This window comes from Castor canadensis, chromosome 6, assembly GCF_047511655.1.
Source record: "Castor canadensis chromosome 6, mCasCan1.hap1v2, whole genome shotgun sequence".
NCBI lineage: Eukaryota > Metazoa > Chordata > Mammalia > Rodentia > Castoridae > Castor > Castor canadensis.
The window spans coordinates 38,084,447-38,102,110 of NC_133391.1; the positions used below are offsets into that span (position 1 = coordinate 38,084,447).

The window sequence follows — 17,664 nt, forward strand, 5'->3', positions numbered from 1 at the left end:
GTCCTTCCTTCCTTCCCTCCTCCCTCCCTTCCTTCCTTCCCTCCCTCCGTCCTTCCTTCCTTCCTTCCTCCCTCCCTCCCTTCCTTCCTTCCCTCCCTCCGCCCTTCCTTCCTTCCCTCCCTCTGTCCTTCCTTCCTTGCCTCCTCCATCCCTTCCTTCCTTCCTTCCCTCTCTCCCTCTTTCCTTCCTTCCCTCCCTCCCTCCCTCCCTCCCTCCTATCCTCCTTCCCTCCTATCCTCCTTCCTTTTCCCTGCCCTCTGGATGGTAAACTTCACTAAGGTGCAGCCTCATCTGTTCATGTTTATATTGCACTAATTGATACCTAGGAAGATAGTGGTCACACACTAGGTGTCCATATGAACTTGGGCACTGGATGAGTGACTACTAAATCAATATGAGGTGGGATTCTTTAAGAGGGGGTAGTAGTGAGGAGTGAACCTGGGACCTTGCACATGCCAGGCAAGTGCTCTTACCACTTGGTGCCCTAGCCATTTTGTTTGCTTTTGAGACATGGTCTCACTGACTGTGCCAGTTGGCCTCAAACTTATGATCCTCCTGTCTCCACCTCCCAAGTAGCTAGGATTACAGGCACGTGTTGCTGTGCCCAACAATACATGACATTCTTTGTCTTACAAGTGTAAACCTAGCTGTGGTTCATGCCCTTGTGTTTTGTTTCCCTTAACTATATTTAAAAGTTTTTTTTAAAATTTTTTTTCCAATTTGAGCCCTCTTTTCAACACTTCACCCATGGAGTCTCCAATCTTTGGACTGAAAAGGGCATTATGGATCTCTATTATGGAGCCTCTTACTTCCCCTAACTCATCCTAGAGTCGAAACAACTAAAGAGCAACGAACTGTCTTCACTGATCACGAGGCTGTAGCTAAATCCTTCTTCCTGCTGTAATTTCAGTTTCTGAAGGGGATTCTTTCACTCATTTGAACAACATGCATTGGTTAAGTGCCTACTGGTAGCCTAGGCGCGCCATGCATTCTCAGCCTCTGGGATGAAGTTCTGACTCAAACTCGTCAGAACTAGCATCATGGAGCCAAATGGGATTTCTTCCTTAGAAGACATTTAACAAGTAACCTTACATCTATAATTTCAGTGGCATTATGGGATGTGAAATAAAATTGTTGTTGGGTCCAGTGAGAATATAAATGGGAGGAGTCCCACCTGGTTTTGAAGTCCCACCTGTTCGCTCTCCTAAAGTTCTCATTATATCAAACCTTTTACTTTTCTCTGCATAAGTTAGAGTCTTTCCCAATGCCACTTTTGTAGGCTGTTCATGTCTAGAATATCTTTTCCCTTCATTCCTGTCAAATTCCAACTCAACCCTTAAGAGCCAGCTGAGAGGTCACCTCCTCCAAGAAGCCTCCTCTGACTGTTCCAGGTAGCATTTAGTTGCTCATTTTCTGGGTTCGTGCAACCCTTTTTTTGACAGCTTAGTTATAGCTATTTTTATCTATAGATTTGGCTTCAACCTAGGGAAAGGCTTTCTATTAGATAATTGGAGCTATCTTAAAATAGAGCAAGCTGCCTGGTGAGGAGGTGCTCAGATGAGGCGTGGGAACTGTCAAAGATACTCTGTGTGGCTACACGGCAAGGCCTCATCCTTTCTATTCCCTGTTCTTCCATGAGATGATACCTCTTGTGAGCACACAGCAGAGTTGGGCAGAGTGCCCACTACCTAGTAGGCATTCCACAATTTTTTTAAAGTATCAAATGAATAAAAATAGATTTCTGCCATATAAGGGAGCATGAATTTCTGGATCTCAAATTCATGTCCAAATTTGAAATTCCTGCCTTCTATCTCTTTGCAAAACACCCAGCGCGGTATTAGAGACATGCTGCTCTTTATCCTTCAGGCAGAAGGAACAGTCACTTTCCCTCATCCAGTGATTTTTAAGGTGTTGGGTGAAGGAGAGGAGATGGGGGCAGGAGGCCCCATCTCCTTTCCACCCTGCTGCAAAGCCTGGCCATCAGAGCCACTTACTCTGCCTACTGTTTCTCTCAGGGTAATGAGGGTGGGGGAAGAACAATTCTTGTAATCCCTGCTGGGTGGCCCCTACAGTCTTTGCCTGTATACCAAGTGCACACCGCCCTCCTAACTCCCCCTACCCTGCTGAAATTCAGAGGTCAAGGCCCTCAGAAGTACTTACTATCTGCTCTGTGACTATCTTACATAGATAGATGTGTGTGCTCCCAAAGCCATATAGAATCCTCTTTGGTTCCTATCTGGGCAGGTCCCTTCACCACCCTTCAGGCAAGTTACTTCTCTCAACCAATGTCCTCAACTGCATCATAGGGTTAAAACTCCTAGGGCTGTCTTGACAATTCATCTAGATTCATACACAGAGCCTAACCTGAAGGATGATTTTATTATTATTGTTAACACTTTGGTTATTTTCCATGTCCAAAAACCCAGCACAAACTTCTAAATTTCCTACCAAATCAGAAGTCTCACAAATTCCAACACCTGTTTTGGCCTGTAGATTCTGTCTGCTGTCTTTTCTGTTTGTAAAATTTTCACTCTGATCTGCCTGTTTCTAGCCTCAAGAATGTCCCTGTTCCATATGCTCCCCAGCTGGCTAGCAGTTCTGTCTCCTAAAGGTTAAACTTGTGCTGGGGGGCATTCTTTTTTAAGCATTACCTTTTCTTTAAAAAATGCAATAAATAATGATTAGGATATCAAAGCAGCTCTCTCTCTCTCTCTCTCTCACACACACACACACACACACACACACGTGCACAAACATACATACACACCCACCCACTTCTACATCTCCATGTGGAAAGCTAGCTAATTCATTGGGCTCGTGTGTTTCACAATTTCCCAATAAACTTCGATGTTTTCTTGTAATTTAACAAGAAATGTCATAACTGAGCTCTACAACATCTTAGCTTAGTCACACTCATCCAAGAAAAGGCTTTTGCTATCTTTGGACCATTTCTCTTCCTTGCGTCTTTGCTCCTCCACATCCCTGGCCACATCACAGGCACACCCATGGAGGTACATTGGCTCTCCCTATCCCGTGAACCACTGGGAGGCCAAGGATTGAAGGAAACAAACCATAGTCTTTCAGAGTGCTTCTGACCTGCTCCATGGTTCCACTCTCCAAGCTGGGCCAATCTCCATCCAGAACCAAACAAAAATCCGGGGGATGGAGTCAAGACAGAAGTATTGCATTTCAACTTGTGAAGCACACACACATGTGCTCACGGAGTAGGCCAGGAGCCCCCTGGTTGAGAAGGGCTGGAGTCTCCTTAGATTTGAGGGTGGGGATCCTGAAGAAGAAAGTGGTTCCAGCTGAATTAGACTTCAGAGATTGGCTGATCCTGGATTTGTGGATCAGAGCATATGCAAGGCCCTGGAGCCAGAGATCTAGAGGGAGGGGCTGTTGCTGTGGTGTGGACCGTTCCCAGGCTTCACAATACTCATGCTGAAGCAGAACCTGCAGCGTGGCTGAGCAGATCCGGAGCTGGACCTAGTGTTGGCTTTGCAGGGCCATCAGAGTTTGAAGGCTAGGGGATATATCTTCCTGGTGAAGCCAGACAAGTCTCCAGGTAGCCGTAAACTGATACACAGAATTCATTCCTGAACACATGTTCAAAGGTGATAAAATAAACGCAGATGGTCTCTCTAAGCCTCAGTGGAGGGCTTTATGTTGACTGAATGAACTGTAAAGAGCACATAGACGTACATGTACTCACACATGGAAAGGAAAGGGAAGAAGAAAGAATGAGAAAATCCTAGAGGGTGCCAAACCCTAAATTATCAACACCAACCTGGAGAGAGAGAGAAAGAGAAAGAGAGAGAGACAGAGAAAGAGAGAGAGGGAGAGAGAGAGGGAGGGAGAGAGAGAGAGAGAGAGAGAGAGCAAGACCAAGCAAGAGAAACTGTCCCACAAATTTTAAGAAGGAAACAAAATACACATACACACATACTTCAGAAAAATCACGTAGGCAGAATTGCTAGCAAAATATTAAGTTTCATTGCATGGGAGGATTAGCAATACCTTCTCTGGTGTGTCAGTGGAGAAGGATTAAGGGTTTAACAGGGCCAATTGGTCGTCTGGAGACCTGCTGTAGACCCTAAGGTCCACCTACCAGGGGAGGTGATAGATACAGTTTAATTAGGAATCCTTCATCATGTAGCTTGGAAATTCCTCCTGGAATTCCAGAAGGGTTCCTGCAAACTCCTCCCCTGCCCCACACACAACAAAGTAGTCACCACTATTGCCTTCATAAGTAATAACTAACATAGTTTCTTATGTACAAGGAAATGGAAATTTTCATTACATTGCAAAACAATCTTATGAAGCAGGCACCATCCCCATTTTACGAACAAGTAAACAAAGGCACAGAGAGTAACTTCTTCAAGTTCGTGGTCTGTTAAGTGCAGGGAATCCTAAGAGACTCATGAGAGGGTAGAAAGAAGCCCCATCAATGCCAACAGGGCTTCCCACAGTTGCATTCATTAAGGAAATGAGGACCATCTGGTTCAGACACTGCCCCTCTCTGCAATAGAACCTCAGGATGCTCAAGTTAGGACAAGGGAATCGCCCAAGGTCAGACAGCTATTGGCAATAAAGCTGACCCAGAGCCCATTTTCTCTTAGCCAGTCAGGTTCTTTGCACTGTAACACCACTCTATTTAATAAAGACCAAACTAGAAACTAAGCATTAAGATCCAGGTAGCAGTCTATCTCAGAGATGCATTTATTCCTTAGCCTATCACAATGGCAATTATGTATGAACATAATAGTATGTTCATACTCCTCTCTTTCTCTCTCTTCTTTGGGTGGTACTGGGGTTTGAACTCAGGGCTTTGCACTTGTTAGGCAGGCATTGTACTGCTTGAGACACAGCCTCCACCCCTTTTTGCTCTGGTTATTTTGGAACTAGGGTCTCTAAACTTTTTTTGGCCTGGTTGGTCTCACTTTTTGCAGTCTTCCTATTTTATGCTTTCTGCATGAGCTATCACATCCAGGTGTTCTCCTGCATTGAGATAGGGTCTTGAGAACTTTTTGACCAGGTTGGTTTTGAACTGCAATCCTCCTGATCTTGACCTCCCAAGTAGCTAGGATTACATGCATGAGCCACCAGCACCTGACTTCCTTTTAACCCTGAGGAAGTCTCTGCCCTGGGCCCAGGAGCCTAATACGCTGACTTTGGCATCTCCCACATGCCCTCTTATGCCAACACAGTTACAGAAAAGGACCTGGATAGTGTTCTTTGTTCTGCCACCCAGAATGGAAGAGGCCAAGCTGTCAGATGGCCTTCAGCCCAGGGTTCCTTTCCAGAATGTTTTCCTGTCATCCTCAGTCCCCTGGTGCCTCAGAACTGTGCTTGCCCAGAAGCATGCTGCTCCAAGTTTGCTCCCATCCTGCTGGCAAATTCCTTGTGCTCAATGCAGGGCCCAGGACTCACCTTGCCTTCCAAGACTGGGTTCTGAGGCCTCTGTTACCCAAGTCTATCAGTCAGATAGCCCCTTCAGGATAGAAGTTCCAGAGGAGGACACCAAGGGCTCTGGACTTCAGGGCAGGAGGATTGAAAGAAAGGCCTTATGATGGGAGGGGGATAGGGAATCTTTGTTACAATTCTTTAACAGATTGTCTCCAACTTCCCAGAAACTCACTGCCAACTAGGACCACTAGGTCCTGTACCCAAAAACTGCTTGTCTCATTCTTGTAGTGTTGCTTGGACTCCAACCTCAGCTCTTTAAATGTCTCCATGTCACAGTGTCCTTCAGCCTATAGTCTTCATTGGAAGCCCAAGAAAAGGTTTGCCAACCACCCAATGACACGCTCCCGAGAGTTGGGTGTGATTGATCACCAGACTTTTATAGTCCTATCAGAGGGATTACTTCTTCCCTACAGCAGTCTCAGTGAAACAACAGCTATAGAAGCTTCTCACACAGAGACAATGTGACTCACTCTCTAGCACTGAACTGTTCCCAATGAAAGCTAGAAGAAGTGGGGAGGAGAAAGCAGGGAGAGAGACTGCCAACATGCAAAAAATGTATGTAAATGTCTGCTCTGCTACTTCCCTGCAAAAGGACCACAGTCAAATTAAACCACAAGCCTCAGTTTCCTTACTTATAAATAATCTCTCCCTCAAGGGATTTATAACAAATAGTAGCAACAGCACTTGAAAGAGCTTGACACATAAGGATACTTGGCAGATACCTTATTTCCTGCACCAATATTTTGGGTATCCAGAATTGAGTGCAGTACAATAGTGTTCTTAACTAAAGCTGCAGCTACTTGCTGCGTCTATTTTAAAAGTTCGTGTCACTTAAAGGGCACATGTTCAAGGTGAGTGAGTGTTAGAGGTCTTGGGGAGAGACAGCACATGTGAAGGGTAACTAGATTAGGCGCAGGGCCAGTTCAGGGCAGTCAGCAGCTTTCATGCTAAATTATGGACTTTGTAGCTCCAATAAGATCTACAAGAATCCTGGCCCTCCAGCCCAAGAAGAAGACCTTCTTCCCAATGGGAACAGGGAATCCACAGACATCTTGGAGGATGTAACTGGTGTTCTCAGTCCTGTATGGACAGGACTAGAGCTCATCACCATAGTGAGCTCTTGCTGTTGTGGTCCCCTGCTATGACACAGCAGGTACCAAGGTCCTTTCCATTTAGGCTTTTTACATCTCAAGGTGATGTTAACCAACAATGATAAAAACATTACTTAAGAAAGAGCAAAGAGGAAGGGAAAGGGGAAGGAACTCCCAATGCCTGCTCCATGCTAGAAAGTTCACAGTGGGCACTTAACTGGCACATCAGGTTTCCTGGGAGGGAGGCCAGAATCCCCACCTGACTAGGAAGCCAGATTCTGAAAGCCTTCCAAACCTTCACCAGGTACCAGCAGAGGAACTGGAATTTGAACCCAGGACTGACTCCAAAGCTCCAGCACTTTCCAGCTGCTCATGCAGCTGGAGGAGGGCCACCAGATCAGTGGAGGGAGACCAAGGGCCAAAAGAGTTTGCAATGGGTAAATTTATCTTCTGTATATGGATTATTCATGAACCATTTCAGTGTGCTCCTGGGTAGCCCATATAATTATTCTCTTACAGTTCAATCTCAAACACCACAAAAAAAAAATTCTGTTAGGAATAGTTTGAAATTTTTTCCTATGTGCCTGAAAGGATGGAAACCACTTACTCAAAGCAAAACAAAACCAAAGCCAAAAAGAAAAAATCCAACCCTTAAACAACCCCCAAACAACAAATGTGCTGAAAAGAAACTTCCAAAACTAAAATTGCCAGGTTCGTTGTTATTGGCGCAAATCACAATTCTAATTGGCAAGACTTGGAGCAGAGAAAGGCAAGTTGAGTACTTGAGCTTGCTGGCCAGAAGGAAACGTGGAGCTCAAAGCTACAGGGGATCATTTTTAATGGAGGCCGTAATAGTTCTTTTAATTAATTAATCCAACATGGAATATATGAGAAGGGGGATATAACTTTTTTCATACACAACTCTGACATCATCTGATTTTAACAAGTTTACTAAAATGACAGTGATGGCCTTGACAACATTGAATGCAAAAATACTGATGTACACAGGTTTTACAGAAGGGCTCCTGAGAGCCAGATCACAAAACAAGGTTAACAGATGGCAGAGGCCTCAGGAAAGGCAAGCACACTGATTTTATTGAGGAAAAAAAGCTTATATACTGTAGGGTTGCTGAAGTTTAATAAATAAAAGGTCAACTTATAATATATAAAAACAATATAAACATTTATATGCTACATGCATATCATATAATTTAAAGTAATAATTTATATACGGGGAGAGACGCCAATTCATGTTCTTCCAATTTTTCTCGACAAGGCACACACACAGGAAGTGTCTATTCGTATCCAGCGCCAGCCTACGAGTTTGTTGTTTTCTGAAGTCAGTGCTCGGACGTAGGTTTGGGATGTTTTGCACTGAGAGTTCCAGTGCTTGTCATCAATCCCCCTGCAACCGTTTTTGACTGGCCTGGCTTCTTTACATCTGGTTTCATAAAAATATTGTTTGACGGGAGAGTTGCCGGTTTTGATCTCCCCCAGCACTGTGACCTGGTGTCCCCGAATGTCGATGGCCGATGACTTGTCGGTCACCCACAGACTCTCACTGTCACACACTGAATACTCCCCACGGTGACTCTTATGCTCTGCGTACCGTTTCCGCCGTGATGTTCTGTTAGTCGCCACTGGGTTGCCCACATAATCCTCCATGAGATACAGGGGAGGGGGCTCTGAGGGGGTGCTGTCGCTCAACAGGACCCGGGGTGAATTGTAGCGTCTCTGTTGCCGCAGTAATTCGGTGTCTGTTGCAATCATGGGCTGGAATTCTGACCTGGGGGATTCTCCCTGCTCTGACTCTTGGGGGGCCTCTGCTTTAGGCAGGGTGCTCTGGTAACTTTCTTTAACGTCCACCATCTGCTTGGAGAGCTTGTTTTTCAAAATATCTGCCTGGATCAGCTTAATAATCAGGGAATTTAGTGAGTCTTCTGGCAAATTCCTTTGATCCATGTTGTTACCTTGGATGCCACGGAGATAAGCGAGAAATATCACATAAAACAAGATGGACATCACCTTGTTCACCTGTAAGATCTGAAAAGGAAACACAGGTGTTAAGAGCAGGCTGTGTGAGTCTTTGTCATTCTGGCCCCAGCCACCTGAGGCTGAAAATCTCTGAGATGACCTAAGAGAGAGGGTACCACACCCCTGGTGAGCAACAGAACTGCTCTCTGAACATTCAGACGGGACTATTTCTTTCCCCCATCCCCGGGAAATACCAGGGAATAGCAGGTCTTTGACTCTGTCTTTCTTTGACCAGCAGTACCAATTACATTTGCATCTGATATCTGTACTGCCCTATAGCCTTCTGCTGTGTGTGGACACCACCCCTGCCACTTCTTTAAACATCCCTTGAGCCTGAGAGAACACATGGTCCACTTTACCTTGGCAAACTAGGAAGACTTTAAACCTGAGAAACATTAAGTCTGTAGTAACATTCTTTCATCAGCAGCAAAGTCTTATAAATGTCACAAGAAACATAATTTTATTGCTCCCCAATTCTAGCCCCTGGGGTCTTTCAGAGGGACATATTGAGGCTGGAGATTGGGTTCCTTGGCCCTGCATTGTGGTCTCAGAGATAAGCTCATTGCTGGCCAGACTGTTCTGCCCTTATAAATAAACACACAGGGTCATTACCTCCACTGGTAGAGAGCCTGAGTTTCAGGGTGCTCTGTTAAGCTCTCAGGTGGACATGCATCACCAGCACACCAGCTAAATTGAGCAACTCCCAGAATCTCTTTTCATAAAATGGTAGCTCCACACACTACTACTTGCAGAAGACAGAGACACAGCGAAAACCAGCTTTAATGCATGGGCTCTTCTTGCTCCGAATAGAATGAGTGATTATAGGTTCATTTTTCCTCGTTTGGATTTATAAAGATTCATTACAGAATGTTTCTTTGAGTGTTTCTACTTCTAATTTTACTATCTGCTTGTTTAAATGGCACTTTAACCCATTAGTGCTCCCATTCTGTTGCCATAGCAGAAACAACACAGGGCTCCTGGCAAGTGCCTATGGAATTACAGAACTGATCTGGAGAAACCTTCCCTGCTAGTCTTTCCCTCACTGGGGCAAAGCCCAGATTTCCCAAGGGTTAGCACTGGAAGGTGACTCTTAGGTGGAGGAGGTAGCTGAGCTAGTGATCCTAACCTGAACTCTGGTTCACACTCCCTCCCCTCGAGGTATTCATTGTTTAATCACCATTGCTGCCACCTTACTGGTCCCAGGAGTACCTCATTTCCTTTTTAAAGTTCTGTCTAAACATGGAAAATAAAATCCCTTCCCTGGGTCTACCTTTGGTATTTTCAGAAAGATTTGAATCCAGAGGGAAAATAGAGAGGAAATAAACAAAAGTGGCGCAAGGCAGAAAAACAATCTGATTTGGAATACTCCTTGCTCCCAGGACTCACAGACACAGCCTCTGTCCCTGTCTCCTCTGAAGTACTGCATGGTCTCTTGTCCTGAAAGGCCCACAGTGTGACAGGCATTGCTCAAACTTTCTTGTGCTGGCTCCTAGCCTGTCTCTGTGATAAGGGGACTATGTTCCTTCCCTGGGAACCATTCTCTAGACAAGTGACTCCTTCAAGGGCAAAGTTACAAGGAGGATTCTATCATGGCTATCTACCCTAGAGACTGCTCCAGGAATTGTTATCATCCCAGGAAAATGGTTCCCATAGGATAATTAATCTCCCTTCCACTCTGCAGAGAAGTGACATTTCCTTCCATCTTTCAGACCCAACAAAATGAAACTTGAACAACACAGAAAGTGTGGCATAGCATCTAGAATCACCTTGCCTACCCCCCTCTCCACCTCCCAAAAAATACAGATGCAATAGCACCATTTGGGACTGTGCAGCTATCTTAAATAGACAAAAATGCCATTTTATTTTTCATTACAAAATTGTACAACAGGAAGGCAGAACAGTTCTTGTGTGTTGGGGTACCAGTGGAAGGGGGAAGGAGGTGGGTAAAGGGTGTGAGGGTGAATATTGTGCAAGTACTGTGTACACATGTATGCAAATGGAAAAATGAGACCTATAGAAACTACTCCAGGAACAGGAGCGGGGGATAAAGGAGAATGATGGAGGAGGTGAATTCAACTATGATATATTTGCTATATTGTAAGAACTTTTGTAAATGCCACAATGTACTCTCACCTAGCACAATAATTTAAAAAAGAAAAAAAAACCCAAATCTTAAAAAAAAAAAACAACATTTATCAAATCTTCTCAAAGCCCAGCCACTATAAGTTACAAATACATAGGATACCTCTCATTGGGAAAATCAAGGGGCAGGAGAAGGCAACCAGGTAAAGTAAGGGTCGCTGTAGTAAGGCAATTACAAGTGTGAGGTGACAGAAAGAATGTTGGATAAGGTAGTGGACTGAGGATAAGAAGAAAGAGTCTTTGTGGATGGTGGCAGAGGTTAGAACCAAAAATCCATATAAAAATAGCAGCAAATCTAATGTGTCTATTTTTGTGTCAGTCAACGTTCTGTTACTATAATAAATATCAGAGATAATCAACTCATAAAGATTAAAGATTTCAGCCCATGATTAAATTGGCCCTGTCAGTTTGGGCCTGTGGATCCAACATGGCAGGAGTATATGGTAGAGCAAAGTCACTATGGTTAGAAGAAAAAAAGAGACCAGGTTCCATAATACTCTTCAAGGACACACCCCCAATGACCTGAAGACCTCTCACTAGGCCCCACCTCTTAAAATTTCCATCATCTTTCACCAATGTGACAAGTCGGTGAGCATGCCTTTAACACATGGGCATCCGCCAGACATTCCAGATTCAACCTACAGCAATTTCAAGGATGAGGAAAACCTAAACTACAGTTCAAAGAGAAGAGACACACAGGGAAGTGAGGGGTGGGGGAAGGCTTTGCATTCTGACCCTGACCTCTGTTTTTTATTGTAGCATGATTGGGCTCACGGTTGATGCTCCAACCCCATTCACTATTCCCCGCTACTTGAGTAAACATCATGGCCCACGTGCTAGTGTGTGTTCTTGCCTACTTTCATGACCTCTCCTGCTGAAACTGTATCCATTCTTCAGTGCCCAGCTCATAAGCTGACTTTTCTATGAAAAGCCCCAAAGATCTTCAATAGCAGCAAATCTATCACCTTTGCATTCTCTTCATCTCTTCTCCAAGTGGCTAGTGTAGTAGGTATTTCATCACTTACAGCACTGTGGAATTTGCTGTGGGTCCCATCCATTTCTGTATCTATAACTGTTTCTCACCATCAGACCTAAAAACTTGCCACAATACTTTGAAATACATAGTGAAAGTATATCACGTGCAGGTTGGTGTGTGTTTCTAAACAATTTGCAAGGCTGCATCAAAACTCAGCAGGCTTCTTCTGGACTCAGTTTTGATAATCTACTTTTAGCTTTCCTTATAGAGTTAGCTCAAGAATGATGTTACTAGAACTCCTTAAAACACACAAGTTTGAAGCTAGAAAAAACCCTAGACAACCTCTTCAGTTTTGCAGACAAGGACACCGAGGCTTGGAGTCAGATTGCTCATTAATGGGAGAGAGTCATAGAGAACACTTGGTTCTTAGGTTCAACAAAGATGACATGGCATAAGCATAATCAGGCTACTGGAAGGGGTAAAGAATGAACTCTATATGGAAGCACTTGCCACAGTACCCAGCACATGGTGAACATACTAGAAATGTCAATTGACCATGAGTTTGAGTTTTCTGTGGCAACAAGAGGAATGGCATGCTTGCCCTTGCTATGTATGCACGCACATAAGGACCCAGCATTTAGAGAGTTCCTTTCTGGCTCCTGGTGGTCTCTACCAGCATGGTCTCCACAAGGCTTTCTCCCAATGCCACTGCTCACAAAAAGTGCTTGAATTTCAGACCAGCCACACTGGTTGTAGGAAAGAAAAAGAGTACCATGCATTAGAAGCACTTTATCTCCTGGAATGAGATTTCCCCAGGGTCTATTTCCCTGGAGTTAGAAATGGAAACAGGAAGGCACCTTCAGACCCAGGCCAGGCATAGCAGTGAATTTTTCTGCATAAGGGGCTTCTCTAGTGCTCACAGTCATTTGGAGAACCCCACCACACATAAGCACTTACTCTTTACTTATTATTATTACTACTAGTATGTCTCCTCTCCCATTATGGGACCTTCACAGAAACACATCTCTGATGCCATGCTCAGGGATGGGTATGTTACAGAGTTGTCTGCTTATTGAATGAGCACCTATGATGATCAAGAGCTATGCACATCACTGCTTACTGGCCCGAGATCCTGTATGGGCATCTGCCAAGCTTGGTTTTGGAAGCCAATCAATTCTGCCTTCTTTTCCCAAAGAAAGTTCAGGCCCTGGCTCTGAGGCAGGCCATGGTCCCCAGGCTCTTCTTGGTTATAATTAGAAAAAGACCTGTTAAAGACCTCAGTAAAACCCCCTTCCTACACTCTCCCTAGTGCCCGTTTCCCTTGCTCAAAGTTTTCCAAGATCCGGACCAATGTGCATATGCAATTTTCCTCACTTAGCAATGCTTTCCCACATATGGTGTTTTCTCAGTCCCTGGAGCAACATTCCTACAAGGTTTCACCATCCCTCAAAATACTCAAAAGAGAGCAATTTCTGATTCCTCCTTTTTGGCTCAGTTTACACACACACACACACACACACACACACACACACACACACACACACATGAAGCAGTAGAAATGGGAAAGGAAGCTAGGGTAGAGAGTGGCACGGCATCTGAACCCACAGTAACTTGTGTCTGCCCTTTCACCTGCAGATAAGGGACTATATCTTTTGGGATCCAATTCTGCTCTCCAGGAATAGCTTCTCTATGCAGGAGTATGGACTCCTGACTCTGGACCTTCAGATCGCTCTTATGCAGATGTACGGAATATGTTTTAGCCTGGTTGGAGACAGATCATCAAAAATGAGGCCCCATGTTGACATAAATGTAATCATGAATCCTGATAACAACATCATGGAGGTAGGTAATTTTATATATCTCATTACAAATGGGGAAACTGAGGCACAAGGAGGTGAAATAACTAATAGGAAGCAGGATTTGAGTACAGCCTGGCCCTAGGGTTCATGTTCTTCATGATTTTGCTGTGCTGCCTCTGTCTTTCCTGCTTGCGAACATTCTAGAGAATTTATTTCCAGGGGAAGATCAGGTTCCAAGGCTAGAGCCAGGATGGCTTGCCATCCAGCAGGTTGAATACCTCCCCAAGAAGTCTCATCCCCAAGTGGAGTTTCTGGGGATTTGAGGCCATGGCTTCTGTTTCTTCCTCCCTTTATTTCTTATGAAAGCATTATCCATGAAAATAAACAAAAGTCAGTTGGCCTCTGTCCCTCCAGTCCCTCTGGAGATCACCCATCCTTCCAGAGGTTGCATGGTGTAGGGGACAGAGCACTGGATGTACCATCTCATGTCCTGGGTTTGTGGCCAGCCCTGGAAACCTGGGTGACTTACAAAGGAAGAAACCCTCTGTGTTGGCTTTCCTTAGAGAAAAGCCATGAGAACAAATGTAAAAGCAGTTTTCAATTTGCCAACATTTTAATATTCAAATTCAAGAGATTTCATTATTTCTTATATAGACAGTGCTCTGGGGGCAAATGTGTTCTCTGGCTTGGGTTAAAGAGGTCACTGTCCAGCTGTATCCAGAAGGGTGTTATTCTCTGGAGAATTCCTGCTGCTATGACATGGTTTCTGACTAATGCTAAGGGCTCTGAAGACTACATCCTGCCAGATAACCCTAATATCTTGCTTGGAGAATGGAAAGGGAGAGAGTTGAGAAGGCAATAGATTGAAAGCAGAGAGACAAAAAGGAAAGGAATGTGGTGGAACTATTAAACTAAGGCCATATAAAAGACTAGCTGAGTTTGTTCCTCAAATCTGAATTGCAAAATTAATTCACATTGGCTTTGTTCTGAGCACAGGTCTAAGCCTTGAAAATAAGTCAATGGGGACATATGACAATGTTCTGACCCATGAGAAGGCTGGGCTGAGAGGTGGGAAAGAAAGGTCTGGTGGAGCCTCCACTAAGGTTGGCCTGGTTTTGGTTAATCTCTTTATTAGTGATCCAGAAGTAGGAGAAAGGAAAAATGGGCAGATGAATTAAAATACACAGATGCCTTCAGGGAAGGTGGTGAAGATGCTAGTGAGAGGAGATAAGTTAGGCCCAGCACCCATGGATATTGGCAACCTAGAAGTAGCATGGTTACATTCAAACTGGAAACATGCAAGTCAACTCACTGGGAGCAAGCTCAATCCAAAACCAGCCAGGAAGACAAATGCTTGTAGAAGGATGAAGAGAGGGAGCAACATGGAATTGCTACAAGGAGTAATGAGAAATGAATTCACATGAATGAGGTTGTATGAGTTTCCATTAGCACCTTCTTCCTTACCCTCTGTTCTGTGTTGGCCTCATTCATTCTTAGCACACTTCCAGAGGGGGTGGGGAACTCTAACACTCCTTGTCTTATGAAACGCAAAAGACATAAATTGAGAGGGCAAGGAACAGAGCCAAGGTCAGAAAACAGGACACACACACACACACACACACACACACACACACACAGAGCAATCAGTGACTAGACAAGGAAGAGCTGTGTTCTATGCCTTTCTATGCCTGACCTTGGTGAGAACTCTGTGAATACCTGAGTGCTGGGCACGGTAGATGGGTGAAGGCAGAACCAGGAAGTAGATTCTTATACTGTGCCTTAAAATCTCTTAATTCTGCAGTGCTTCCTTCTGTTGCAACTTGATGCTTCAGATTCAGGGTTTGGAAACTGGCTGACTTGGTCAACCCTGAATTCAAGACTAGAAATAGGACAAGATCCTCAAGGTTCAGGTTGCATTGGTTTCCCAGCAGAACCAGGATCCACTGGGGTCAACAAAGGTGGATGGCACATTGTAGGATGAAACAAAATGAAACAGAGAGCTATAGAAGGCAGACTTGCCTCTTTCAGAAAGGAAATGCTTAAGTTGGCCCTTCCTGGAGGCCAGCAAATGGGGACTAGGGATAGCTGAGTGGATGAGGAGTCTGCATCCCCACAAAACTAAACAGCACTGAGGTAGGGGAGGAAGATGAGTTTGTTCTGTGCAGCTGCTGAGAGAGGAATTTCACATTCTTCAAAGCATCTTCCTTTGGCCCCAAGGCAGTGAGAGATGGAAGGTATGGCCCATGTCAAAACAATGTGCAGCTCAGGAGGAAGGTAGTGCTTTACTCCCTAGGCAGGCCAGGAGCCTCTGGCGTACAGCCATCTTGGCAGAGAGATCTGAAGAGATCCTGCTATGCCCACATGAGCCCCAGGAAGCTCAACTTCACTTTATTCTTTGCATGATCCAGCTCATGACCAGAAGGTGGGCTAGAAAGGAACTGCAGAGAAAACCTGAGTTCATCCAGCCACAGGCCTCACTGATGCTGTCTAGTAAATTTAGCTTTGTTCGGGGCATTCAAACATCTCTGCCACTGTGCGCACAGGCTTGCATGCATGGGCTTACACACACACACACACACACACACACACACACACCCGCACTCCCCATAATAAGGATGGATGGGTTATAGTCAAACTATTTTCAAATCATTTAATGTTCTGAGACATTTTGATTTGGGGATTATTTTCTGTGACTGGGTTAACTCTGTTTTACAAGTGTGAAAACATACAAGGGAGGGTTGCTTCAGATACACAGGCATCTGGGGATACAGTGGGCACTAAAGAATACCTTTAGTTTCAGAGAATAACCAACCATCCTCAAATCTGCCTGTTTAAGTTTATGTCCCATGTTTGTGTGGGGTGTATGTGCCAAACATATGCCTTGCCTGCAAGTTATATACAACTGTAAGGAATGCTATCACAAGGAAGGCACTGCTGAATAATTGGCTTTTAATAATTACATTAAATAACAATGACAGTGATGGTGGTTGTAAAGTGCCTATCTTGTCTACTCAGCCAAGAATGATTCTCAAAATGGCAGAATGAAGCTGGCTTGGTCTTGAGAGTTGGAAGCTCAGGGAATCCCCAAAGCATGACTTCCATTCACTTCACACACAGGTTCCCCCTTCCAAACCAAGACCACAGCTGGCTTGGCAATGGCTAGACCTTTTTCTGCATTAATCATGGCAGCAGCAACAAGGCTAGGATGAACAAACCATCCTGGTTTGGCCCTGTGTGGACTTGGCTATAGAAAGTGTGGTTGGATGGCAGGCTTTCTCCTCCAATCTTGGCAATCAGGCCTAAGTCAAGCATAGCCCCTTACCACACAGCCAGCCTACTTTCATGAGGCTGGGACACTGGCCCATTGAAGTGCCAGTCTGTGGTCATCTTCGGTTTGAATGTTCTTTCCAGGAAACCTCACTGTCTGAAGACTTTGTGCTCATGACTGTCTTTCAGTCTCCTAAATGTCCTTCTTTCCACTGACCATGGCCAGCATCACTCATTTGAATGCTTTTATAGACTGAGAAACTGAGGCAGAAGAGCTGTCTGTTGATTTTCTGAGTGTGTTCTTACCCACTCATGTAGGAATGCTGGGATGTGTGCATAGGAAGAAAGTCAATCTTCATCAAAACTGGAGTGTGCGGCATGAACTCAGTAAACATTATGCTCCAATCTTGAACAGTCTAGTTACTTTCTGGGCAGCAGGGCAAGACTGAAAACCAACCTAGAACTTGTCCTCTGAAATCAATTTGGCACAAACACTCTGAACCCAAAGCTGTCTTTAATCACAGGCACAAGTCATAATAATCACTTGTAATAATTGCTAACCTTTGCTGAGCCTCACCATATGCTAGACTTTGCAGAACACTTTAAACATGGATTATCTCAATCAATCCTCACAGATACACTTATTATCCTCACTTTGCAGCTGAGGAAACTGAGGCTCAGAGGGATTAAGTAATTTTACTCATAATCACATATCAATTGAGAAGCAACCAGGATTTAAACCCCTGTCTCTGTGAGCCCATGACATTAACTTTTAGCCAAATATTGCGTAATACCTCCCAGTTCATTCCCAGTCCAAGGCACTTGTCATGTTCTCACAGCTAACTAGGCAGCAAGTACCATGCTGTTATCAATGCTTCTTTCCATTTTT

General features: G+C 44.5%; 1 protein-coding gene across 1 annotated transcript in view; it reads right to left on the minus strand.

Annotated features, from left to right (window-relative positions):
- Positions 1-7,626: 7,626 nt before the first annotated feature.
- The window catches only part of Ntf3 (neurotrophin 3), a 60,221-nt gene continuing 50,183 nt past the window's right edge, over positions 7,627-17,664 (minus strand). The window contains exon 2 of the mRNA XM_020158197.2: positions 7,627-8,600. Within this exon, the coding sequence (XP_020013786.1) occupies positions 7,806-8,600 (795 nt within the window). The 3' untranslated portion in view covers positions 7,627-7,805. The remainder of the gene's footprint in view (positions 8,601-17,664) is intronic.